Raw genomic sequence first — 19630 nt, forward strand, 5'->3', positions numbered from 1 at the left:
GTGTTCATGAATTTTACAACAGACCTCCAGAAAACATTGTACAAGGGAGCCTGCCGAGAGTCTGTCAGTAAAAGGTGCGCCGTTCAAAAAAGCCAATCGTCCGCGGATTGTTACCGAACCTTGCATGTTGGTTAATTGGCTTCATTTTTCCCCACAGGTACGATATATTGATGAAGCCATCAAAGTCACCCAAGGACTGCCAGATGATACTGGAGGAGGCAAGGCCAACATTTCTAGCTAGCATCGAGGCTGTGACAGATGGCGGATCGGAAGTAGATCGCCGGGAAGTCGTACTGTACCTCCAAGCCCTTCTGATTCTAAAACATCTCCAAAGACCGGGTGTCGTTCGTAACATGACGGTAAGTCGTCGCGCCCTGTGGGTCAGCGGTATTTGCTGAACCGGTTCAATATTTTTCCACCTTTTTTCACATCGTAGGTTTCAGAGTGGAATGAGAGGATCCATCACATGTACCACGGAAGGCGCAAGACAATTGTGGGTGTGAAGACTCACAAGTGTTCCACCTCTCAGGTAGCAACTTTCGTACTTTCGGAGGAAGAGGAATCGGTAAGCTTTTCTCAAAGCCAGGGAACCCAGGCAACCCCACTCGCCTTTTGGAGGGGTGCCCTCTGGCTTGAGATTAACATTTTTTTTTCTTTTTCAGTGGTTCAAAGCATATGCGGAACATGTCAGGCCGGTCTTTACCGCTGGCCGAAAGATCATCACAAACTTTTTTGTGACGTGTACCGGGAAGGTCATAGAAAATCCGTCTGTGGGACTCAGACGATACCATTCAAGGCAAGGCGGCCACCAGTCAAGTGACCCACAGCCGTACGTAGCAACCGGTACTAACGATATGCTTTTCTCCGCAGCTACAACCTCACAAACATCACCAGCCACCTCGTACGGCGGGTATGTGAGACATGGACTTTGTCACAATACACGGATTGTGAAAAGCGATTGTTTGCTCGGTACTTGGCACATACAAACGACGTGGCCGAGCGAATTTACCGGGAGAAGACCCTGACCGATATGTGCCGTGCCCAAGAGCTGGTGTTCAACGCAGGAAATCGTGATGACGCTGAGATTCTGTCACCAGTGATGGCATCGACCAGTGAATTGGATAACGAGCTGGTAGACCTCACGGAAAGTGCACCCGAGTCACACGAGTCTGAGGGGCATGCAGGAAATCGTGATGACGCCGAGATTCTGTCCCCAGTAATGGCATCGACCAGTGAATTGGATAACGAGCCGGTAGACCTCACGGAAAGTGCTCCCGAGTCACCCGAGTCTACTGAGTCTACCGAGTCGTATAGTCTCGAGAATATTCGGCTCATCCCATTCAGGAGAACAAAGCCCATGTGAATCTGTCAATTTTGGTCTGTCATGAATAAAAATATTCAAATCTACGTTCATCTTTGCCTCTTTGACTCGGTCTAAAATCACTGACCTGTGATTTTTTTCCCTTAGAAAATTGCCCCAAATTTTCTAAGTGTCAAGGACTCTTCCAGAAAAGCTTCCCCAGGCTCCTGGAAGCGTCCTCGGTACACCTCCAATGTTCCACCACGGTCATCACAAAAAATTGACCTTTTGTTCAGGTCAAGCGATTTGAGGAAGGCACGGCAGCCCGTACGGTCCAGGGGTTGATCAGTCCCCTGGTACGTCCGTCCCCGTGCCCCGAAGGGGTTCCCCGCTTCTCGCCTGCAGCAGGCACGGCAGCCAGCAGCCCGTACGGTCCAGGGGTTGATCAGACCCCTGTACGTCCGGTCGTGGTCTCCGTGCCCCAGAGGGGTTCCCGCTTCTCGCCTGCAGCAGGCACGGCAGCCAGCAGCCCGTACGGTCCAGGGGTTGATCAGACCCCTGTACGTCCGGTCGTGGTCTCCGTGCCCCGGAGGGGTTCCCGCTTCCCCCCTGCAGCGTTAGAGGGGGGGATACGCATCGGAGGCAAATGACAAAAGCTTGTCTCGAGGGATGACTTTCAATAGATTGCAGCGGTTTCACGCCCTCTTGAACTCTCTCTTAAAAGTTCTTTTCAACTTTCCCTCACGGTACTTGTCCGCTATCGGTCTCGCGCCGGTATTTAGCCTTAGATGGAGTTTACCACCCGCTTTGGGCTGCATTCACAAACAACCCGACTCCGGGGAGACCGGGTCCCGCCACGCCGGGGGCCGCTACCGGCCTACCACCGTCCGCGGGCTGGGGCCACTATTAGAAGGACTCGGGCCCCCGAGCGACGTCGGGGTGGTCCGGTCTCCCGTACGCCACATTTCCCGACGCCCGCCGGGCGGACGGGGATTCGGCGCTGGGCTCTTCCCTCTTCACTCGCCGTTACTGAGGGAATCCTGGTTAGTTTCTTTTCCTCCGCTTAGTAATATGCTTAAATTCAGCGGGTCGCCACGTCTGATCTGAGGTCTTTAGTCGAGTCCGGGCGCCGGCGGACGAGCCGCCGGGCGCCGCGCGCTGCCCGTCCACGCCGCCCGTAGGTAGGGGGAGGTCCGGCGCCCACCTTCGGTCTTCGCCCTCTCGTCGCCGGAGGCAGCCCTGTGTCTCCACAGACAGCCTCGCGGCACGCTCCTGGGGGGGAGTGACGGAGGGTGAACCCCATCGGGTGGGCCCAGGGCGGGTGGGTCTGGCCTTGGGGGGACGTAAGGGGAGAAAGGAGGGGAGGGCGTCGGGGCGCGGAGCCTCGGGCCTCCCTCGATGTCACCCTTGCGACGGGACCCCAGCCGCGCCACGGAGGCGATCGACCCTCAGACAGGCGTAGCCCCGGGAGCAACCCGGGGCCGCAAGGTGCGTTCGAAGTGTCGATGATCAATGTGTCCTGCAATTCACACTAATTCTCGCAGCTAGCTGCGTTCTTCATCGACGCGCGAGCCGAGTGATCCACCGTTAAGAGTCGCGCTTTCTGGGTCTGGGACGCTCGGAGGCGCCCCCTCTTTCACTCTCGTGTCGGCCGGCCGCAAAAGACTGGGGTGCGTCGAAAGGGGTTTTCCATCTCGGCCCTGTTGCCCCGGGCGCTCGGCCTCCCACGTCCCTCCCTCCGGCGGGGAGGAGAACGAAGGAGGGCTCGAGGCTTCTCGACCTACCGCCCGGACCCGCGTACCCCGGGGAGGGGGGTGCGCGAGCGCACGGGAGAATGGTACCCGGGACGGCCTTTCGCGTGCGGGGGGCTTCTGTTTTTCCTCGGCAGGTGGCGGCAGGGCAAAATCGTCGGCGCGAGGCCGGGCGTCTTTCTCGGGCGACGGAGCGAGAGGGGCTCCCCGCGCCCTCCCGACGTCGCCCGCCCGCTGTCCTCGCGTGCCCTCGACGCCCCCGCCCTGCGGAGCGCCCTGGCGAAGCGGAAGGAGACCCACCACCGCCCCCATCACGTTCGGTACCCTGCGGGGATTTGGCGGATGGCTGGCCTCAGCTTCCTGATCCTCGCCTCATCGGTATTTTTCACTCGCCCATTAATGATCCTTCCGCAGGTTCATCTAGGGAAACATTGGTGCGACTTTTGCTTCCTCTAGATAGTCAAACCTCTAGATAGTCAACGAACAGAGTGATCCACTATTAAGTGTCGCACTTTGTGGTTGTGGGGACGCTCGGAGGCACCCCCTTTTCACTCTCAGTTCGGCCGGCCGCAAAAGAATGGGTTGTTTTCAAATCTCGGCCCTGTTGCCCCGGGCGCTCGGCCTCCCCGCCCCTCCCTCCAGCAGGGAGGAGAACGAAGGAGGGCTCGAGGCTTCTCGACCTACCACCCAGACCCACATACCCCGGGGAGGGGTACGTGAGCGCACAGGAGAATGGTACCCGGGACGGCCTTTCGCGTGCACGGGGGGCTTCCTGTTTTTCCTCGGCAGGCAGCGTCAGGGCAACAATCATCGGCGCGAGGCCGGGCGTCTTTTTCCTGGGCGACGGAGCGAGAGGGGCTCCCCGCACCCTCCCGACGTCGCCCGCCCGCTGTCCTCGCGTGCCCTCGACACCCCCGCCCTGCAGAGCGCCCTGGCAAAGCGGAAGGAGAACCACTTACACGTGCATGGCTTAATCTTTGAGACAAGCATATGCTACTGGCAGGATCAACCAGGTAGCTCCCCAACACGACTGGACCGCGTTGAGGCGAGGGAGCGGACCCGGAGGGGGAGAGCGAGGAAGAGAGGCCGGAGGAAGCCCCGCAGCGGGAAGGGCGCCCGGAGGAAGGGAAATCCTCATCGTCGTCGTCGTCCGTGCCGGTAGGCGGCATCACGGGGGCGTAACCCACGGGAAAAAGGAGCCTGAACGGCGAGTGCAGTGCCGCCAGGAGATCGTGCACGCTGTACGGCGCGCAAAGCCACCGATGCGGAGGGCGTCTGGAAAATACCCACCTTGCACGGAGAGGGCGAGGTGACTGGCCCGCGGAGGACGCCACGGCCGCCCCGCCTCGTGACCCACCGCTCCCGGGGCGACACACAGAGTCGCTGCTGGGGAGAGGGGCCAGGGCGTGGGGGGGCCTGCGCGGCGCCGCCGTCTGGCTTAGACCCGGCCTCCCGAACGGAGGGCATCTGTCGCGAAAGACCACCCCTTGCGCGGGAAGGTCGAGGTGACTGGCCTCCGGAGGACGCCACGGCCGCCCTGCCTCGTGACCCACCGCTCCCGGGGCGACGCACAGAGTCGCTGCTGGGGAGAGGGGCCAGGGCGTGGGGGGCCTGTGCGGCGCCACCGTCTGGCTTAGACCTGCCTCCACCGCGGGGGGTCCTCGACCCACCGGCGGACGGGCGCGAGGAGTGGGAGAGGGGGGCTGGCCGTCGGGGTCCGCCGCGGCTCCAGCACAAGCCCCAGCGACCCGGAGGTCAAGCGCGGGGCATGGTCGGCCTGGCCGTGTCGGCGTCGCCCTCCAGCGTAGTCCCTTGTCCCGGGCTCTTGCCCGTAACCTCAAAGGTGACCGACCAAGCGGCGTCTCCCCCCGAAGCCGTGTCTCGACTGTTGAGAACAGACGAAGTCCGGTGCGGCAATACGCCGGGTACTCCCTTCGCCAAACTCGTGCCCCCCCCTTCGATTCGTCTTTCCTTCTCCATCCTCCATTCTCGCTCCGGGGCGTCCGCTTGGTCTCTCTCTCGCTCTCGCGCTCCCTGCCGAGCCGCCTCGGAGGACGGCGGACGAGGGGAAGGCGACGGCGTTCGGCCGCGGGGCACACCGCACGGTGAGAACCCACTCGCCCGCCTCCCCGCACGTCTGTCATCCCCCCACTATCGTAGGGGCTCGGGAAAAGACTGGAAAACGCGGAGCTCAGCGGTGGCGTGGAAGCGCCACCCACTGCCGCCGCTCTCGCCGATGCCCACCGCGGAGGCTGCCCTTCGGACGCTGGGGTGCGGCGCGGGCCTCCGCGGACAAGCTGCGCATCTTGTCGTCGTCGTCCGTGCCGGTAGGCGGCATCACGGGGGCGTAACCCACAGGAAAAAGGAGCCTGAACGGCGAGTGCAGTGCCGCCAGGAGATCGTGCACGCTGTACGGCGCGCAAAGCCACCGATGCGGAGGGCGTCTGGAAAATACCCACCTTGCACGGAGAGGGCGAGGTGACTGGCCCGCGGAGGACGCCACGGCCGCCCCGCCTCGTGACCCACCGCTCCCGGGGCGACACACAGAGTCGCTGCTGGGGAGAGGGGCCAGGGCGTGGGGGGCCTGCGCGGCGCCGCCGTCTGGCTTAGACCCGGCCTCCCGAACGGAGGGCATCTGTCGCGAAAGACCACCCCTTGCGCGGGAAGGTCGAGGTGACTGGCCTCCGGAGGACGCCACGGCCGCCCTGCCTCGTGACCCACCGCTCCCGGGGCGACGCACTGAGTCGCTGCTGGGGAGAGGGGCCAGGGCGTGGGGGGCCTGTGCGGCGCCGCCGTCTGGCTTAGACCTGCCTCCACCGCGGGGGGTCCTCGACCCACCGGCGGACGGGCGCGAGGAGTGGGAGAGGGGGGCTGGCCGTCGGGGTCCGCCGCGGCTCCAGCACAAGCCCCAGCGACCCGGAGGTCAAGCGCGGGGCATGGTCGGCCTGGCCGTGTCGGCGTCGCCCTCCGGCGTAGTCCCTTGTCCCGGGCTCTTGCCCGTAACCTCAAAGGTGACCGACCGAGCGGCGTCTCCCCCCGAAGCCGTGTCTCGACTGTTGAGAACAGACGAAGTCCGGTGCGGCAATACGCCGGGTACTCCCTTCGCCAAACTCGTGCCCCCCCTTCGATTCGTCTTTCCTTCTCCATCCTCCCTTCTCGCTCCGGGGCGTCCGCTTGGTCTCTCTCTCTCGCTCTCCCTCTCGCTCTCGCGCTCCCTGCCGAGCCGCCTCGGAGGACGGCGGACGAGGGGAAGGCGACGGCGTTCGGCCGCGGGGCACACCGCACGGTGAGAACCCACTCGCCCGCCTCCCCGCACGTCTGTCATCCCCCCACTATCGTAGGGGCTCGGGAAAAGACTGGAAAACGCGGAGCTCGGCGGTGGCGTGGAAGCGCCACCCACCGCCGCCGCTCTCGCCGATGCCCACCGCGGAGGCCGCCCTTCGGACGCTGGGGTGCGGCGCGGGCCTCCGCGGACGAGCTGCGCATCTGGAAGTCAAAGGGCCGCCCTCGGAGAAGATCGTTGTGCTGCCCCGCGCGGGGAGCGATTCGGACGGCGGGCCCCCACGCCGAGGTGGGTGGGCGCCCCTCCGTTCGCCCGTGCGGGTCGTCGGACCGCTGCCGTACCACGGTTCGGGTCAAACTCCCCACAGCTCGGCCGCCTCCGTCCGTAGACGGGAGGGCGACCGCCGGCGTGCGCGCCCAAGGACGAGTGCCTGAAACCCGGGGGGGGTAACAGAGGAAGGAGACCGCCCGCCGTAAACCGACGCGGGCTCCAAAGCCCGGGCCGAGCGAGCGGCACCACCTCCCCACCCGGGAGCGCTGAGCCAGATCGATCGGAAGAAAGGGCAGGGGCTCGGGTGGAACCCCTGCCTCCGTTCTTCCCCTCGGGGGAGACGGGGAAGAAACGTGCCCCTGGAGTCCTGGAAGCGAGTGTCCGGCGCGCTCCGGGCGCCCTCGAGACGGAAGCCGGGTCGCGGTGCGATTCTCTCATAGGTCTCCCCGTTGGCGCGGAAGCGGGAGACATCCGACACAGAGAAACGCCGAGCCCGCTCCGAGGGGACAAAGTCAGAAGGAGCGATCCGCCCTCCCAGAGCCCTCCTGCGGACGAGGACTCTGGATCTGCCCCCCTTCTGACGACCGTCGCCCTCAGAGGACAGGAACCCACGTGGGGAGGGTCCGTTCGGGCTCGGGCGACCCAGGAAACGCGTCTCGGACTCGGGACGGACAACCGGCAAAAGTCCCCCTGGAGCCGCGGAAGCCTGGTCTCGGCGCGAGTGCGAACTTCCATGCAAAAGGGGGGTACTCGCCAAACCGCCTACCCGAGTCGAGGAACCACGAAAACAACGGATTTTGGTCGGGGCCGAGAGGTACCTCTCTCTCCTATATCCTGCAGCTGGTGTGCAAAACTGGGTATTTGCATGGTGAGACACCGACCCCCACTTTAAGGGAACAAAGTCAAAAAGTGTCCGACCTCCTGGAGCCGTGCGGCGGATCCGGCGGCCAGAAATTTCCTCATTCCGGTTCTATTTTTTTTTTTTTCGAATTTGCGAAATTTGGAGGCCAGGCGGCGTGGCTGGGACCTGGACTAGCTCGAAACACCCTGAACCGGTGAGCGGAATCGATTTCCCAAAGTTCTACGGCTCCCGGAAGCCAAAAACAGCTCGCCGGAAAATTTCAAAGTCCCAAGGACTCTTTCTTGAAAATCAATCCGGGGGCCATGGAAGTGTCCTCGGTACAACCTCAGAGCTTTCCCCCGCCTGGAAGTCTGACAGCGGTCTGACGTTTTTCAAAGTTTTGAGCTCTCTGTTTGTTCTCAAATGTGGATTTTCTCAAAAATTCAACTTTCCGCCCGCGCCCTGCAAACTTCACCCCCACTTAGGTCACTGCCTTGGGGTGCTTTACAACATATTGACGCCCCCCTGGGGTGGAAGTAGGGGAAATGTGACATTTTTCACAAAATCGAGATTTTCTCAAAAAACGCACTAAGTTATTTTTTTTTTAAAGTATCAAGGACTCTTCCAGAAAATCTTCCCCAGGCTCCTGGAAGCGTCATCGGTACGCCTCCAGCGGTTTCCCCTGCATGGAAGTCTGACACACGCCTGAAATTTTCAAAGTATGAAAATATGCATTTTCATCCAAAAATTCAACTTTCCGCCCGCGCCCCGCAAACTTCACCCCCACTTAGGTCACTGCCTTGGGGTGCTTTACAACATATTGACGCCCCCCTGGGGTGGAAGTAGGGGAAATGTGACATTTTTCACAAAATCGAGATTTTCTCAAAAAACGCACTAAGTTATTTTTTTTTTAAAGTATCAAGGACTCTTCCAGAAAATCTTCCCCAGGCTCCTGGAAGCGTCATCGGTACGCCTCCAGCGGTTTCCCCTGCATGGAAGTCTGACACACGCCTGAAATTTTCAAAGTATGAAAATATGCATTTTCATCCAAAAATTCAACTTTCCGCCCGCGCCCCGCAAACTTCACCCGCATTTAGGTCACTGCCTTGGGGTGCTTTACAACATATTGACGCCCCCCTGGGGTGGAAGTAGGGGAAATGTGACATTTTTCACAAAATCGAGATTTTCTCAAAAAACGCACTAAGTTATTTTTTTTTTAAAGTATCAAGGACTCTTCCAGAAAATCTTCCCCAGGCTCCTGGAAGCGTCATCGGTACGCCTCCAGCGGTTTCCCCTGCATGGAAGTCTGACACACGCCTGAAATTTTCAAAGTATGAAAATATGCATTTTCATCCAAAAATTCAACTTTCCGCCCGCGCCCCGCAAACTTCACCCCCACTTAGGTCACTGCCTTGGGGTGCTTTACAACATATTGACGCCCCCCTGGGGTGGAAGTAGGGGAATTGTGACATTTTTCACAAAATCGAGATTTTCTCAAAAAACGCACTAAGTTATTTTTTTTTTAAAGTATCAAGGACTCTTCCAGAAAATCTTCCCCAGGCTCCTGGAAGCGTCATCGGTACGCCTCCAGCGGTTTCCCCTGCATGGAAGTCTGACACACGCCTGAAATTTTCAAAGTATGAAAATATGCATTTTCATCCAAAAATTCAACTTTCCGCCCGCGCCCCGCAAACTTCACCCGCATTTAGGTCACTGCCTTGGGGTGCTTTACAACATATTGACGCCCCCCTGGGGTGGAAGTAGGGGAAATGTGACATTTTTCACAAAATCGAGATTTTCTCAAAAAACGCACTAAGTTATTTTTTTTTTAAAGTATCAAGGACTCTTCCAGAAAATCTTCCCCAGGCTCCTGGAAGCGTCATCGGTACGCCTCCAGCGGTTTCCCCTGCATGGAAGTCTGACACACGCCTGAAATTTTCAAAGTATGAAAATATGCATTTTCATCCAAAAATTCAACTTTCCGCCCGCGCCCCGCAAACTTCACCCCCACTTAGGTCACTGCCTTGGGGTGCTTTACAACATATTGACGCCCCCCTGGGGTGGAAGTAGGGGAAATGTGACATTTTTCACAAAATCGAGATTTTCTCAAAAAACGCACTAAGTTATTTTTTTTTTAAAGTATCAAGGACTCTTCCAGAAAATCTTCCCCAGGCTCCTGGAAGCGTCATCGGTACGCCTCCAGCGGTTTCCCCTGCATGGAAGTCTGACACACGCCTGAAATTTTCAAAGTATGAAAATATGCATTTTCATCCAAAAATTCAACTTTCCGCCCGCGCCCCGCAAACTTCACCCGCATTTAGGTCACTGCCTTGGGGTGCTTTACAACATATTGACGCCCCCCTGGGGTGGAAGTAGGGGAAATGTGACATTTTTCACAAAATCGAGATTTTCTCAAAAAACGCACTAAGTTATTTTTTTTTTAAAGTATCAAGGACTCTTCCAGAAAATCTTCCCCAGGCTCCTGGAAGCGTCATCGGTACGCCTCCAGCGGTTTCCCCTGCATGGAAGTCTGACACACGCCTGAAATTTTCAAAGTATGAAAATATGCATTTTCATCCAAAAATTCAACTTTCCGCCCGCGCCCCGCAAACTTCACCCCCACTTAGGTCACTGCCTTGGGGTGCTTTACAACATATTGACGCCCCCCTGGGGTGGAAGTAGGGGAATTGTGACATTTTTCACAAAATCGAGATTTTCTCAAAAAACGCACTAAGTTATTTTTTTTTTAAAGTATCAAGGACTCTTCCAGAAAATCTTCCCCAGGCTCCTGGAAGCGTCATCGGTACGCCTCCAGCGGTTTCCCCTGCATGGAAGTCTGACACACGCCTGAAATTTTCAAAGTATGAAAATATGCATTTTCATCCAAAAATTCAACTTTCCGCCCGCGCCCCGCAAACTTCACCCGCATTTAGGTCACTGCCTTGGGGTGCTTTACAACATATTGACGCCCCCCTGGGGTGGAAGTAGGGGAAATGTGACATTTTTCACAAAATCGAGATTTTCTCAAAAAACGCACTAAGTTATTTTGTTTTTAAAGTATCAAGGACTCTTCCAGAAAATCTTCCCCAGGCTCCTGGAAGCGTCATCGGTACGCCTCCAGCGGTTTCCCCTGCATGGAAGTCTGACACACGCCTGAAATTTTCAAAGTATGAAAATATGCATTTTCATCCAAAAATTCAACTTTCCGCCCGCGCCCCGCAAACTTCACCCCCACTTAGGTCACTGCCTTGGGGTGCTTTACAACATATTGACGCCCCCCTGGGGTGGAAGTAGGGGAAATGTGACATTTTTCACAAAATCGAGATTTTCTCAAAAAACGCACTAAGTTATTTTTTTTTTAAAGTATCAAGGACTCTTCCAGAAAATCTTCCCCAGGCTCCTGGAAGCGTCATCGGTACGCCTCCAGCGGTTTCCCCTGCATGGAAGTCTGACACACGCCTGAAATTTTCAAAGTATGAAAATATGCATTTTCATCCAAAAATTCAACTTTCCGCCCGCGCCCCGCAAACTTCACCCGCATTTAGGTCACTGCCTTGGGGTGCTTTACAACATATTGACGCCCCCCTGGGGTGGAAGTAGGGGAAATGTGACATTTTTCACAAAATCGAGATTTTCTCAAAAAACGCACTAAGTTATTTTTTTTTTAAAGTATCAAGGACTCTTCCAGAAAATCTTCCCCAGGCTCCTGGAAGCGTCATCGGTACGCCTCCAGCGGTTTCCCCTGCATGGAAGTCTGACACACGCCTGAAATTTTCAAAGTATGAAAATATGCATTTTCATCCAAAAATTCAACTTTCCGCCCGCGCCCCGCAAACTTCACCCCCACTTAGGTCACTGCCTTGGGGTGCTTTACAACATATTGACGCCCCCCTGGGGTGGAAGTGAGGGAAAGGGGGCATTTTTCACAAAAAACGGAAATTTCTCAAAATTTTTCTAAGTGTCAACGGATCTTCCAGAACAGCTTCCCCGGGCCCCAGGGAGCCTCTGCGGGATAGCGCCTACCAGCGCAACCCGCTGGAAGCATGGAAGTATTAGCGGCAACTCCCGGACAGCTTCCCCGGGCCCAGGGGAGACTCCGCGGGATAGCGCCTGCCAGCGCAACCCGCTGGAAGTATGGAAGTATTAGCGGCAACCCCCGAACAGCTTCCCCAGGATCAGGGGAGCATCCGCGGTATAGCGCATGCGATTTCCCCCTGCCTGGAAGTCCGAAATTTTTAAAGCATGAAAATATGGTTTTTCGCTCAAGATTCAAATTTCCGCCCATGGAACACACACTTTGACCTCACTTTGGAGATTTTTAGGGGTACTCAGGCCGACTATTAAGCCCCCTCCGCCGGCTTCCACTGGCCGAATATTAAGCTCCCTCCGCCGGCTTCCACTGGACGAATATTAAGCCCCCTCCGCCGGCTTCCACTGGCCGAATATTAAGCCCCCTCCGACGGCTTCCACTGGACGAATATTAAGCCCCCTTCGACTATTAAGCCCCCTCGGTGTACACTCCGTCAGGGCCTGAGCTGGGGCGGGGTGCCGGCCTCCCAGCCGCGTCCAAAGAGCTCAACCATGTTCATCACTGTCCCAACCAAAGTGGGTGCTTGTTTGTTTAGGTCAGGTGACGATAATTCCCCCCCCCTGCCTCGAGGCAAGAAAAGACAGCCAACCTCCGCAGGGGACTTCCGACAGGGAGACATCGAGCCCGCTCCGGGGGGACAAAGACAGAAAGGCGTCCGCCATTCGAGAGCCCACCCCTGGTTTCGGACTCCGGAATATTGCCCTTATGACAGTGATCCCCTCCGGAGAACAGGGACCCCCGTGGGAGGGGTCCCTCCGGCCTCGGGTCGCCCAGATTCGCCTCTCTCGCTTCGGACACGCGCCCAGCCAACGTCCCGCAGGGGACTTCCGACAGGAAAACAACGAGCCCGCTCCGGGGGGACAAAGACAGAAAGGCGTCCGCCATTCGAGAGCCCAACCCTGGGTTCGGACTCAGGAATATTGCCCTTATGACAGTGATCCCCTCCGGAGAACAGGGACCCCCGTGGGGAGGGGTCCCTCCGGCCTCGGGTCGCCCAGATTCGCCTCTCTCGCTTCGGACACGCGCCCAGCCAACGTCCCACAGGGGACTTCCGACAGGAAAACAACGAGCCCGCTCCGGGGGACAAATACAGAAAGGCGTCCGCCATTCGAGAGCCCAACCCTGGGTTCGGACTCAGGAATATTGCCCTTATGACAGTGATCCCCTCCGGAGAACAGGGACCCCCGTGGGGAGGGGTCCCTCCGGCCTCGGGTCGCCCAGATTCGCCTCTCTCACTTCGTACACGCGCCCAGCCAATGTCCCGCAGGGGACTTCACCTCCAGGGAACAGGGACCCCCGTGGGGAGGGGTCCCTCTGGCCTCAGGTCGCCCAGATTCACCTCTCTCACTTCGGACACGCGCCCAGCCAACGTCCCGCAGGGGACTTCCGACAGGAAAACAACGAGCCCGCTCCGGGGGACAAAGACAGAAAGGCGTCCGCCACTCGAGAGCCCAACCCTGGGTTCGGACTCAGGAATATTGCCCTTATGACAGTGATCCCCTCCAGAGAACAGGGACCCCCGTGGGGAGGGGTCCCTCCGGCCTCGGGTCGCCCAGATTCGCCTCTCTCACTTCGGACACGCGCCCAGCCAATGTCCCGCAGGGGACTTCACCTCCAGGGAACAGGGACCCCCGTGGGGAGGGGTCCCTCTGGCCTCGGGTCGCACAGATTCGCCTCTCTCACTTCGGACACGCGCCCAGCCAATGTCCTGCAGGGGACTTCACCTCCAGGGAACAGGGACCCCCGTGGGGAGGGGTCCCTCTGGCCTCGGTTCGCCCAGATTCGCCTCTCTCACTTCGGACACGCGCCCAGCCAACGTCCCGCAGGGGACTTCCGACAGGAAAACAACGAGCCCGCTCCGGGGGACAAAGACAGAAAGGCGTCCGCCACTCGAGAGCCCAACCCTGGGTTCGGACTCAGGAATATTGCCCTTATGACAGTGATCCCCTCCGGAGAACAGGGACCCCCGTGGGGAGGGGTCCCTCCGGCCTCGGGTCGCCCAGATTCGCCTCTCTCACTTCGGACACGCGCCCAGCCAATGTCCCGCAGGGGACTTCCGACAGGAAAACAACGAGCCCGCTCCGGGGGACAAAGACAGAAAGGCGTCCGCCACTCGAGAGCCCAACCCTGGGTTCGGACTCAGGAATATTGCCCTTATGACAGTGATCCCCTCCGGAGAACAGGGACCCCCGTGGGGAGGGGTCCCTCCGGCCTCGGGTCGCCCAGATTCGCCCCTCTCACTTCGGACACGCGCCCAGCCAATGTCCCGCAGGGGACTTCCGACAGGAAAACAACGAGCCCGCTCCGGGGGACAAATACAGAAAGGCGTCCGCCATTCGAGAGCCCAACCCTGGGTTCGGACTCAGGAATATTGCCCTTATGACAGTGATCCCCTCCGGAGAACAGGGACCCCCGTGGGGAGGGGTCCCTCCGGCCTCGGGTCGCCCAGATTCGCCTCTCTCACTTCGGACACGCGCCCAGCCAATGTCCCGCAGGGGACTTCCGACAGGAAAACAACGAGCCCGCTCCGGGGGGAAAAAGACAGAAAGGCGTCCGCCATTCGAGAGCCCAACCCTGGGTTCGGACTCAGGAATATTGCCCTTATGACAGTGATCCCCTCCGGAGAACAGGGACCCCCGTGGGGAGGGGTCCCTCCGGCCTTGGGTCGCCCAGATTCACCTCTCTCGCTTCGGACACGCGTCCAGCCAACGTCCCCTCCAGAGAACAGGGACCCCCGTGGGGAGGGGTCCCTCCGGCCTCAGGTCGCCCAGATTGGCCTCTCTCGCTTCGGACACGCGTCCAGCCAACTTCCCCTCCAGAGAACAGGGACCCCCGTGGGGAGGGGTCCCTCCGGCCTCGGGTCGCCCAGATTGGCCTCTCTCACTTCGGACACGTGCCCAGACAACGTCCCGCAGGGGACTTCCCCTCCAGAGAGCAGGGACCCCCGTGGGGAGGGGTCCCTCCGGCCTCGGGTCACCCAGATTTGCCTCTCTCACTTCGGACACGCGCCCAGACAACGTCCCGCAGGGGACTTCACCTCCAGAGAACAGGGACCTCAGAATTTTCCTAAGAGGCAAGGCATCCTCCTTATAACCTTCCCAGGCTAATGGAAGTGTCCTTGCATTACATCCGAGGTTTTTTCCTCTGCATGACAACACATGATTCGAACCCGTGACGCCGGATCGGCAAGGCCGCAGCGCTAACGAGTGAGCCACCGTGCTGTGATGAGGATCGATGGATCCAGTTGGTACCTCATCGTTACAGCCATGGCTGCTCGACAACCGTGTAGGTGCCACCCCTGGGGCTGAGTCATCCCCCGTGATGCCGTATAGGTGATTCTGACAGGTGGATCCGGTTAGGTGCCACCCCTGGGGCTGAGTCATCCCCCGTGGTGCCGTATAGGTGATTACGGCGGGTGGATCCGGTTAGGGATATAACAGCAACCCTACGGATCTTTAGCAGCCGTGTAGGTGCCACCCTTGGGGCCGACTCATCCCCCGTGGTGACGTATATCAGAGTACGGCAAAACACATCCGGTCAATTCCAATCACCTGTGCTGGCGTCTTTCACCTGGGCGGGTGACACGCGGAGGAAAAGCAGTTTGCCACCGTTCAAGACACAGAGAAACACAGCGCTTTAATCAACTATTACGGGACGCTCCGTTTGACTGCGGGAAACCCTTCGCCATGGAGCGGTGAGTAGAAGACATTCGTCGGCCACATAGAGACACATAAATGTACCTTGCAGCGGAGTTGTACTCAAGGTGACCGGTTTTATTGCTTGTGTCCCCGCAGGCATCCACGGACACCGCTTACATGCCCCGTGTGTCACAGGGCAACCAAATACATATCCACACATCTGAGACGGGTATGCCTGAGGTCCCACGGGGAGTCGGAGATAAAAACCGCCATCGCTTCGGCCAAGTGTCAACTCCGCTGTATCGCTAGCAAGGGGACAACGATCCAATTCAGTGAGCTCAAGCCCCTCCATTCGTTGGAAGAGACTGTTACCTTCTTAGAAGGTCGCGGCTTTTTAATAGCAAACAAGCCGAGGTTTGAGTCACAAAACGCGCCACTGACCTCTGAAGGGTCCGCTCAGGTACCAGCTGACAATACGGAGCACCGCCCAGGCTCCATGCCCCTGGAAGAGCTAGATTCGGATGAGATGGACGTGCCTTTCCTTTTACGGCCGGTAGACAGTCCGGTGGGAGAACCGTGCTCCCCGCCCCTGGCAGAGCGAGATTCGGATGAGATGGACGTGCCTTTCTTTTTACGGACGGTAGACAGTCCGGTGGGAGAACCGTGCCCTGAGCCTGACCACACGGGGAGCGTCGTGGATGGCAGCGATTTAAGTATTCAGAAAAGGGAATGGAAAGACAAAAACCGCAGGGCTACCAAGGCCGCCGGATTGTACAAGCGTCACTCATTGAATCACCCCATGTTAAAGGGGTTCCACTCGTACCTGACAGTTACCCGTGGGGTCCCAAACTGTCAACAGGAGGTATCAAACGTAGCACGGTTTCTATTTTTTGTGAACCCAAGATTTGTAACACTCGAGTACCTCGTAAAACCATCCAAGGTTAATAATTTTTTCGAGCAACTTGGAAAACTCCGTCTATCGAGCCAGACCTCCCTCAAAATGTTGAAGCACATACGGAGATTTACCATCTATCAGATGAGGGCCACCAAACTGAGACTGGAGAATCCGCAGCTTTATAAGGCCTGTGAAGTGTTCATGAATTTTACAACAGACCTCCAGAAAACATTGTACAAGGGAGCCTGCCGAGAGTCTGTCAGTAAAAGGTGCGCCGTTCAAAAAAGCCAATCGTCCGCGGATTGTTACCGAACCTTGCATGTTGGTTAATTGGCTTCATTTTTCCCCACAGGTACGATATATTGATGAAGCCATCAAAGTCACCCAAGGACTGCCAGATGATACTGGAGGAGGCAAGGCCAACATTTCTAGCTAGCATCGAGGCTGTGACAGATGGCGGATCGGAAGTAGATCGCCGGGAAGTCGTACTGTACCTCCAAGCCCTTCTGATTCTAAAACATCTCCAAAGACCGGGTGTCGTTCGTAACATGACGGTAAGTCGTCGCGCCCTGTGGGTCAGCGGTATTTGCTGAACCGGTTCAATATTTTTCCACCTTTTTTCACATCGTAGGTTTCAGAGTGGAATGAGAGGATCCATCACATGTACCACGGAAGGCGCAAGACAATTGTGGGTGTGAAGACTCACAAGTGTTCCACCTCTCAGGTAGCAACTTTCGTACTTTCGGAGGAAGAGGAATCGGTAAGCTTTTCTCAAAGCCAGGGAACCCAGGCAACCCCACTCGCCTTTTGGAGGGGTGCCCTCTGGCTTGAGATTAACATTTTTTTTTCTTTTTCAGTGGTTCAAAGCATATGCGGAACATGTCAGGCCGGTCTTTACCGCTGGCCGAAAGATCATCACAAACTTTTTTGTGACGTGTACCGGGAAGGTCATAGAAAATCCGTCTGTGGGACTCAGACGATACCATTCAAGGCAAGGCGGCCACCAGTCAAGTGACCCACAGCCGTACGTAGCAACCGGTACTAACGATATGCTTTTCTCCGCAGCTACAACCTCACAAACATCACCAGCCACCTCGTACGGCGGGTATGTGAGACATGGACTTTGTCACAATACACGGATTGTGAAAAGCGATTGTTTGCTCGGTACTTGGCACATACAAACGACGTGGCCGAGCGAATTTACCGGGAGAAGACCCTGACCGATATGTGCCGTGCCCAAGAGCTGGTGTTCAACGCAGGAAATCGTGATGACGCTGAGATTCTGTCACCAGTGATGGCATCGACCAGTGAATTGGATAACGAGCTGGTAGACCTCACGGAAAGTGCACCCGAGTCACACGAGTCTGAGGGGCATGCAGGAAATCGTGATGACGCCGAGATTCTGTCCCCAGTAATGGCATCGACCAGTGAATTGGATAACGAGCCGGTAGACCTCACGGAAAGTGCTCCCGAGTCACCCGAGTCTACTGAGTCTACCGAGTCGTATAGTCTCGAGAATATTCGGCTCATCCCATTCAGGAGAACAAAGCCCATGTGAATCTGTCAATTTTGGTCTGTCATGAATAAAAATATTCAAATCTACGTTCATCTTTGCCTCTTTGACTCGGTCTAAAATCACTGACCTGTGATTTTTTTCCCTTAGAAAATTGCCCCAAATTTTCTAAGTGTCAAGGACTCTTCCAGAAAAGCTTCCCCAGGCTCCTGGAAGCGTCCTCGGTACACCTCCAATGTTCCACCACGGTCATCACAAAAAATTGACCTTTTGTTCAGGTCAAGCGATTTGAGGAAGGCACGGCAGCCCGTACGGTCCAGGGGTTGATCAGTCCCCTGGTACGTCCGTCCCCGTGCCCCGAAGGGGTTCCCCGCTTCTCGCCTGCAGCAGGCACGGCAGCCAGCAGCCCGTACGGTCCAGGGGTTGATCAGACCCCTGTACGTCCGGTCGTGGTCTCCGTGCCCCAGAGGGGTTCCCGCTTCTCGCCTGCAGCAGGCACGGCAGCCAGCAGCCCGTACGGTCCAGGGGTTGATCAGACCCCTGTACGTCCGGTCGTGGTCTCCGTGCCCCGGAGGGGTTCCCGCTTCCCCCCTGCAGCGTTAGAGGGGGGGATACGCATCGGAGGCAAATGACAAAAGCTTGTCTCGAGGGATGACTTTCAATAGATTGCAGCGGTTTCACGCCCTCTTGAACTCTCTCTTAAAAGTTCTTTTCAACTTTCCCTCACGGTACTTGTCCGCTATCGGTCTCGCGCCGGTATTTAGCCTTAGATGGAGTTTACCACCCGCTTTGGGCTGCATTCACAAACAACCCGACTCCGGGGAGACCGGGTCCCGCCACGCCGGGGGCCGCTACCGGCCTACCACCGTCCGCGGGCTGGGGCCACTATTAGAAGGACTCGGGCCCCCGAGCGACGTCGGGGTGGTCCGGTCTCCCGTACGCCACATTTCCCGACGCCCGCCGGGCGGACGGGGATTCGGCGCTGGGCTCTTCCCTCTTCACTCGCCGTTACTGAGGGAATCCTGGTTAGTTTCTTTTCCTCCGCTTAGTAATATGCTTAAATTCAGCGGGTCGCCACGTCTGATCTGAGGTCTTTAGTCGAGTCCGGGCGCCGGCGGACGAGCCGCCGGGCGCCGCGCGCTGCCCGTCCACGCCGCCCGTAGGTAGGGGGAGGTCCGGCGCCCACCTTCGGTCTTCGCCCTCTCGTCGCCGGAGGCAGCCCTGTGTCTCCACAGACAGCCTCGCGGCACGCTCCTGGGGGGGAGTGACGGAGGGTGAACCCCATCGGGTGGGCCCAGGGCGGGTGGGTCTGGCCTTGGGGGGACGTAAGGGGAGAAAGGAGGGGAGGGCGTCGGGGCGCGGAGCCTCGGGCCTCCCTCGATGTCACCCTTGCGACGGGACCCCAGCCGCGCCACGGAGGCGATCGACCCTCAGACAGGCGTAGCCCCGGGAGCAACCCGGGGCCGCAAGGTGCGTTCGAAGTGTCGATGATCAATGTGTCCTGCAATTCACACTAATTCTCGCAGCTAGCTGCGTTCTTCATCGACGCGCGAGCCGAGTGATCCACCGTTAAGAGTCGCGCTTTCTGGGTCTGGGACGCTCGGAGGCGCCCCCTCTTTCACTCTCGTGTCGGCCGGCCGCAAAAGACTGGGGTGCGTCGAAAGGGGTTTTCCATCTCGGCCCTGTTGCCCCGGGCGCTCGGCCTCCCACGTCCCTCCCTCCGGCGGGGAGGAGAACGAAGGAGGGCTCGAGGCTTCTCGACCTACCGCCCGGACCCGCGTACCCCGGGGAGGGGGGTGCGCGAGCGCACGGGAGAATGGTACCCGGGACGGCCTTTCGCGTGCGGGGGGCTTCTGTTTTTCCTCGGCAGGTGGCGGCAGGGCAAAATCGTCGGCGCGAGGCCGGGCGTCTTTCTCGGGCGACGGAGCGAGAGGGGCTCCCCGCGCCCTCCCGACGTCGCCCGCCCGCTGTCCTCGCGTGCCCTCGACGCCCCCGCCCTGCGGAGCGCCCTGGCGAAGCGGAAGGAGACCCACCACCGCCCCCATCACG

The 19630-nt window shown here is 58.4% G+C and overlaps 2 protein-coding genes and 2 non-coding genes across 4 annotated transcripts; 2 read left to right on the forward strand and 2 right to left on the reverse strand.

Moving 5' to 3' along the window:
- Window positions 1–87: 87 nt before the first annotated feature.
- LOC143790769 (uncharacterized) lies at window positions 88–2126 on the forward strand. The gene is made up of 4 exons (XM_077279170.1): window positions 88–359; window positions 437–565; window positions 663–796; window positions 871–2126. The coding sequence occupies exons 1-4, from the start codon at window positions 171–173 to the stop codon at window positions 1361–1363; spliced, it is 945 nt and encodes a 314-aa protein (XP_077135285.1). The 5' UTR covers window positions 88–170; the 3' UTR covers window positions 1364–2126.
- A 616-nt stretch (window positions 2127–2742) lies between these two features.
- Window positions 2743–2896, reverse strand: LOC143790777 (5.8S ribosomal RNA). Its single transcript, XR_013219849.1, has one exon. It is a non-coding gene; the product is annotated as a 5.8S ribosomal RNA (ribosomal RNA).
- Window positions 2897–15161: 12265 nt separating this feature from the next.
- On the forward strand, window positions 15162–18389 carry LOC143790767 (uncharacterized). The gene is made up of 5 exons (XM_077279169.1): window positions 15162–16337; window positions 16421–16622; window positions 16700–16828; window positions 16926–17059; window positions 17134–18389. Exons 1-5 carry the CDS (start codon window positions 15670–15672, stop codon window positions 17624–17626), a joined length of 1626 nt encoding a protein of 541 aa, XP_077135284.1. The 5' UTR covers window positions 15162–15669; the 3' UTR covers window positions 17627–18389.
- Window positions 18390–19005: 616 nt separating this feature from the next.
- LOC143790785 (5.8S ribosomal RNA) lies at window positions 19006–19159 on the reverse strand. The gene has a single exon (XR_013219856.1). It is a non-coding gene; the product is annotated as a 5.8S ribosomal RNA (ribosomal RNA).
- Between the last annotated feature and the right edge of the window lie 471 nt (window positions 19160–19630).

This window comes from Ranitomeya variabilis, unplaced genomic scaffold (assembly GCF_051348905.1).
Source record: "Ranitomeya variabilis isolate aRanVar5 unplaced genomic scaffold, aRanVar5.hap1 Scaffold_551, whole genome shotgun sequence".
NCBI lineage: Eukaryota > Metazoa > Chordata > Amphibia > Anura > Dendrobatidae > Ranitomeya > Ranitomeya variabilis.

Bases quoted from the DNA above. Each gene is read 5' to 3' on its own strand.
- LOC143790769 (XM_077279170.1), top strand. From the start codon at position 171: ATGAAGCCATCAAAGTCACCCAAGGACTGCCAGATGATACTGGAGGAG. The intron at 360-436 runs GTAAGTCGTCGC...TTCACATCGTAG, and splicing joins GTGTCGTTCGTAACATGACG to GTTTCAGAGTGGAATGAGAG. The intron at 566-662 runs GTAAGCTTTTCT...TTTCTTTTTCAG, and splicing joins TTTCGGAGGAAGAGGAATCG to TGGTTCAAAGCATATGCGGA.
- LOC143790767 (XM_077279169.1), top strand. From the start codon at position 15,670: ATGCCCCTGGAAGAGCTAGATTCGGATGAGATGGACGTGCCTTTCCTT. The intron at 16,623-16,699 runs GTAAGTCGTCGC...TTCACATCGTAG, and splicing joins GTGTCGTTCGTAACATGACG to GTTTCAGAGTGGAATGAGAG. The intron at 17,060-17,133 runs GCAAGGCGGCCA...TTTTCTCCGCAG, and splicing joins CTCAGACGATACCATTCAAG to CTACAACCTCACAAACATCA.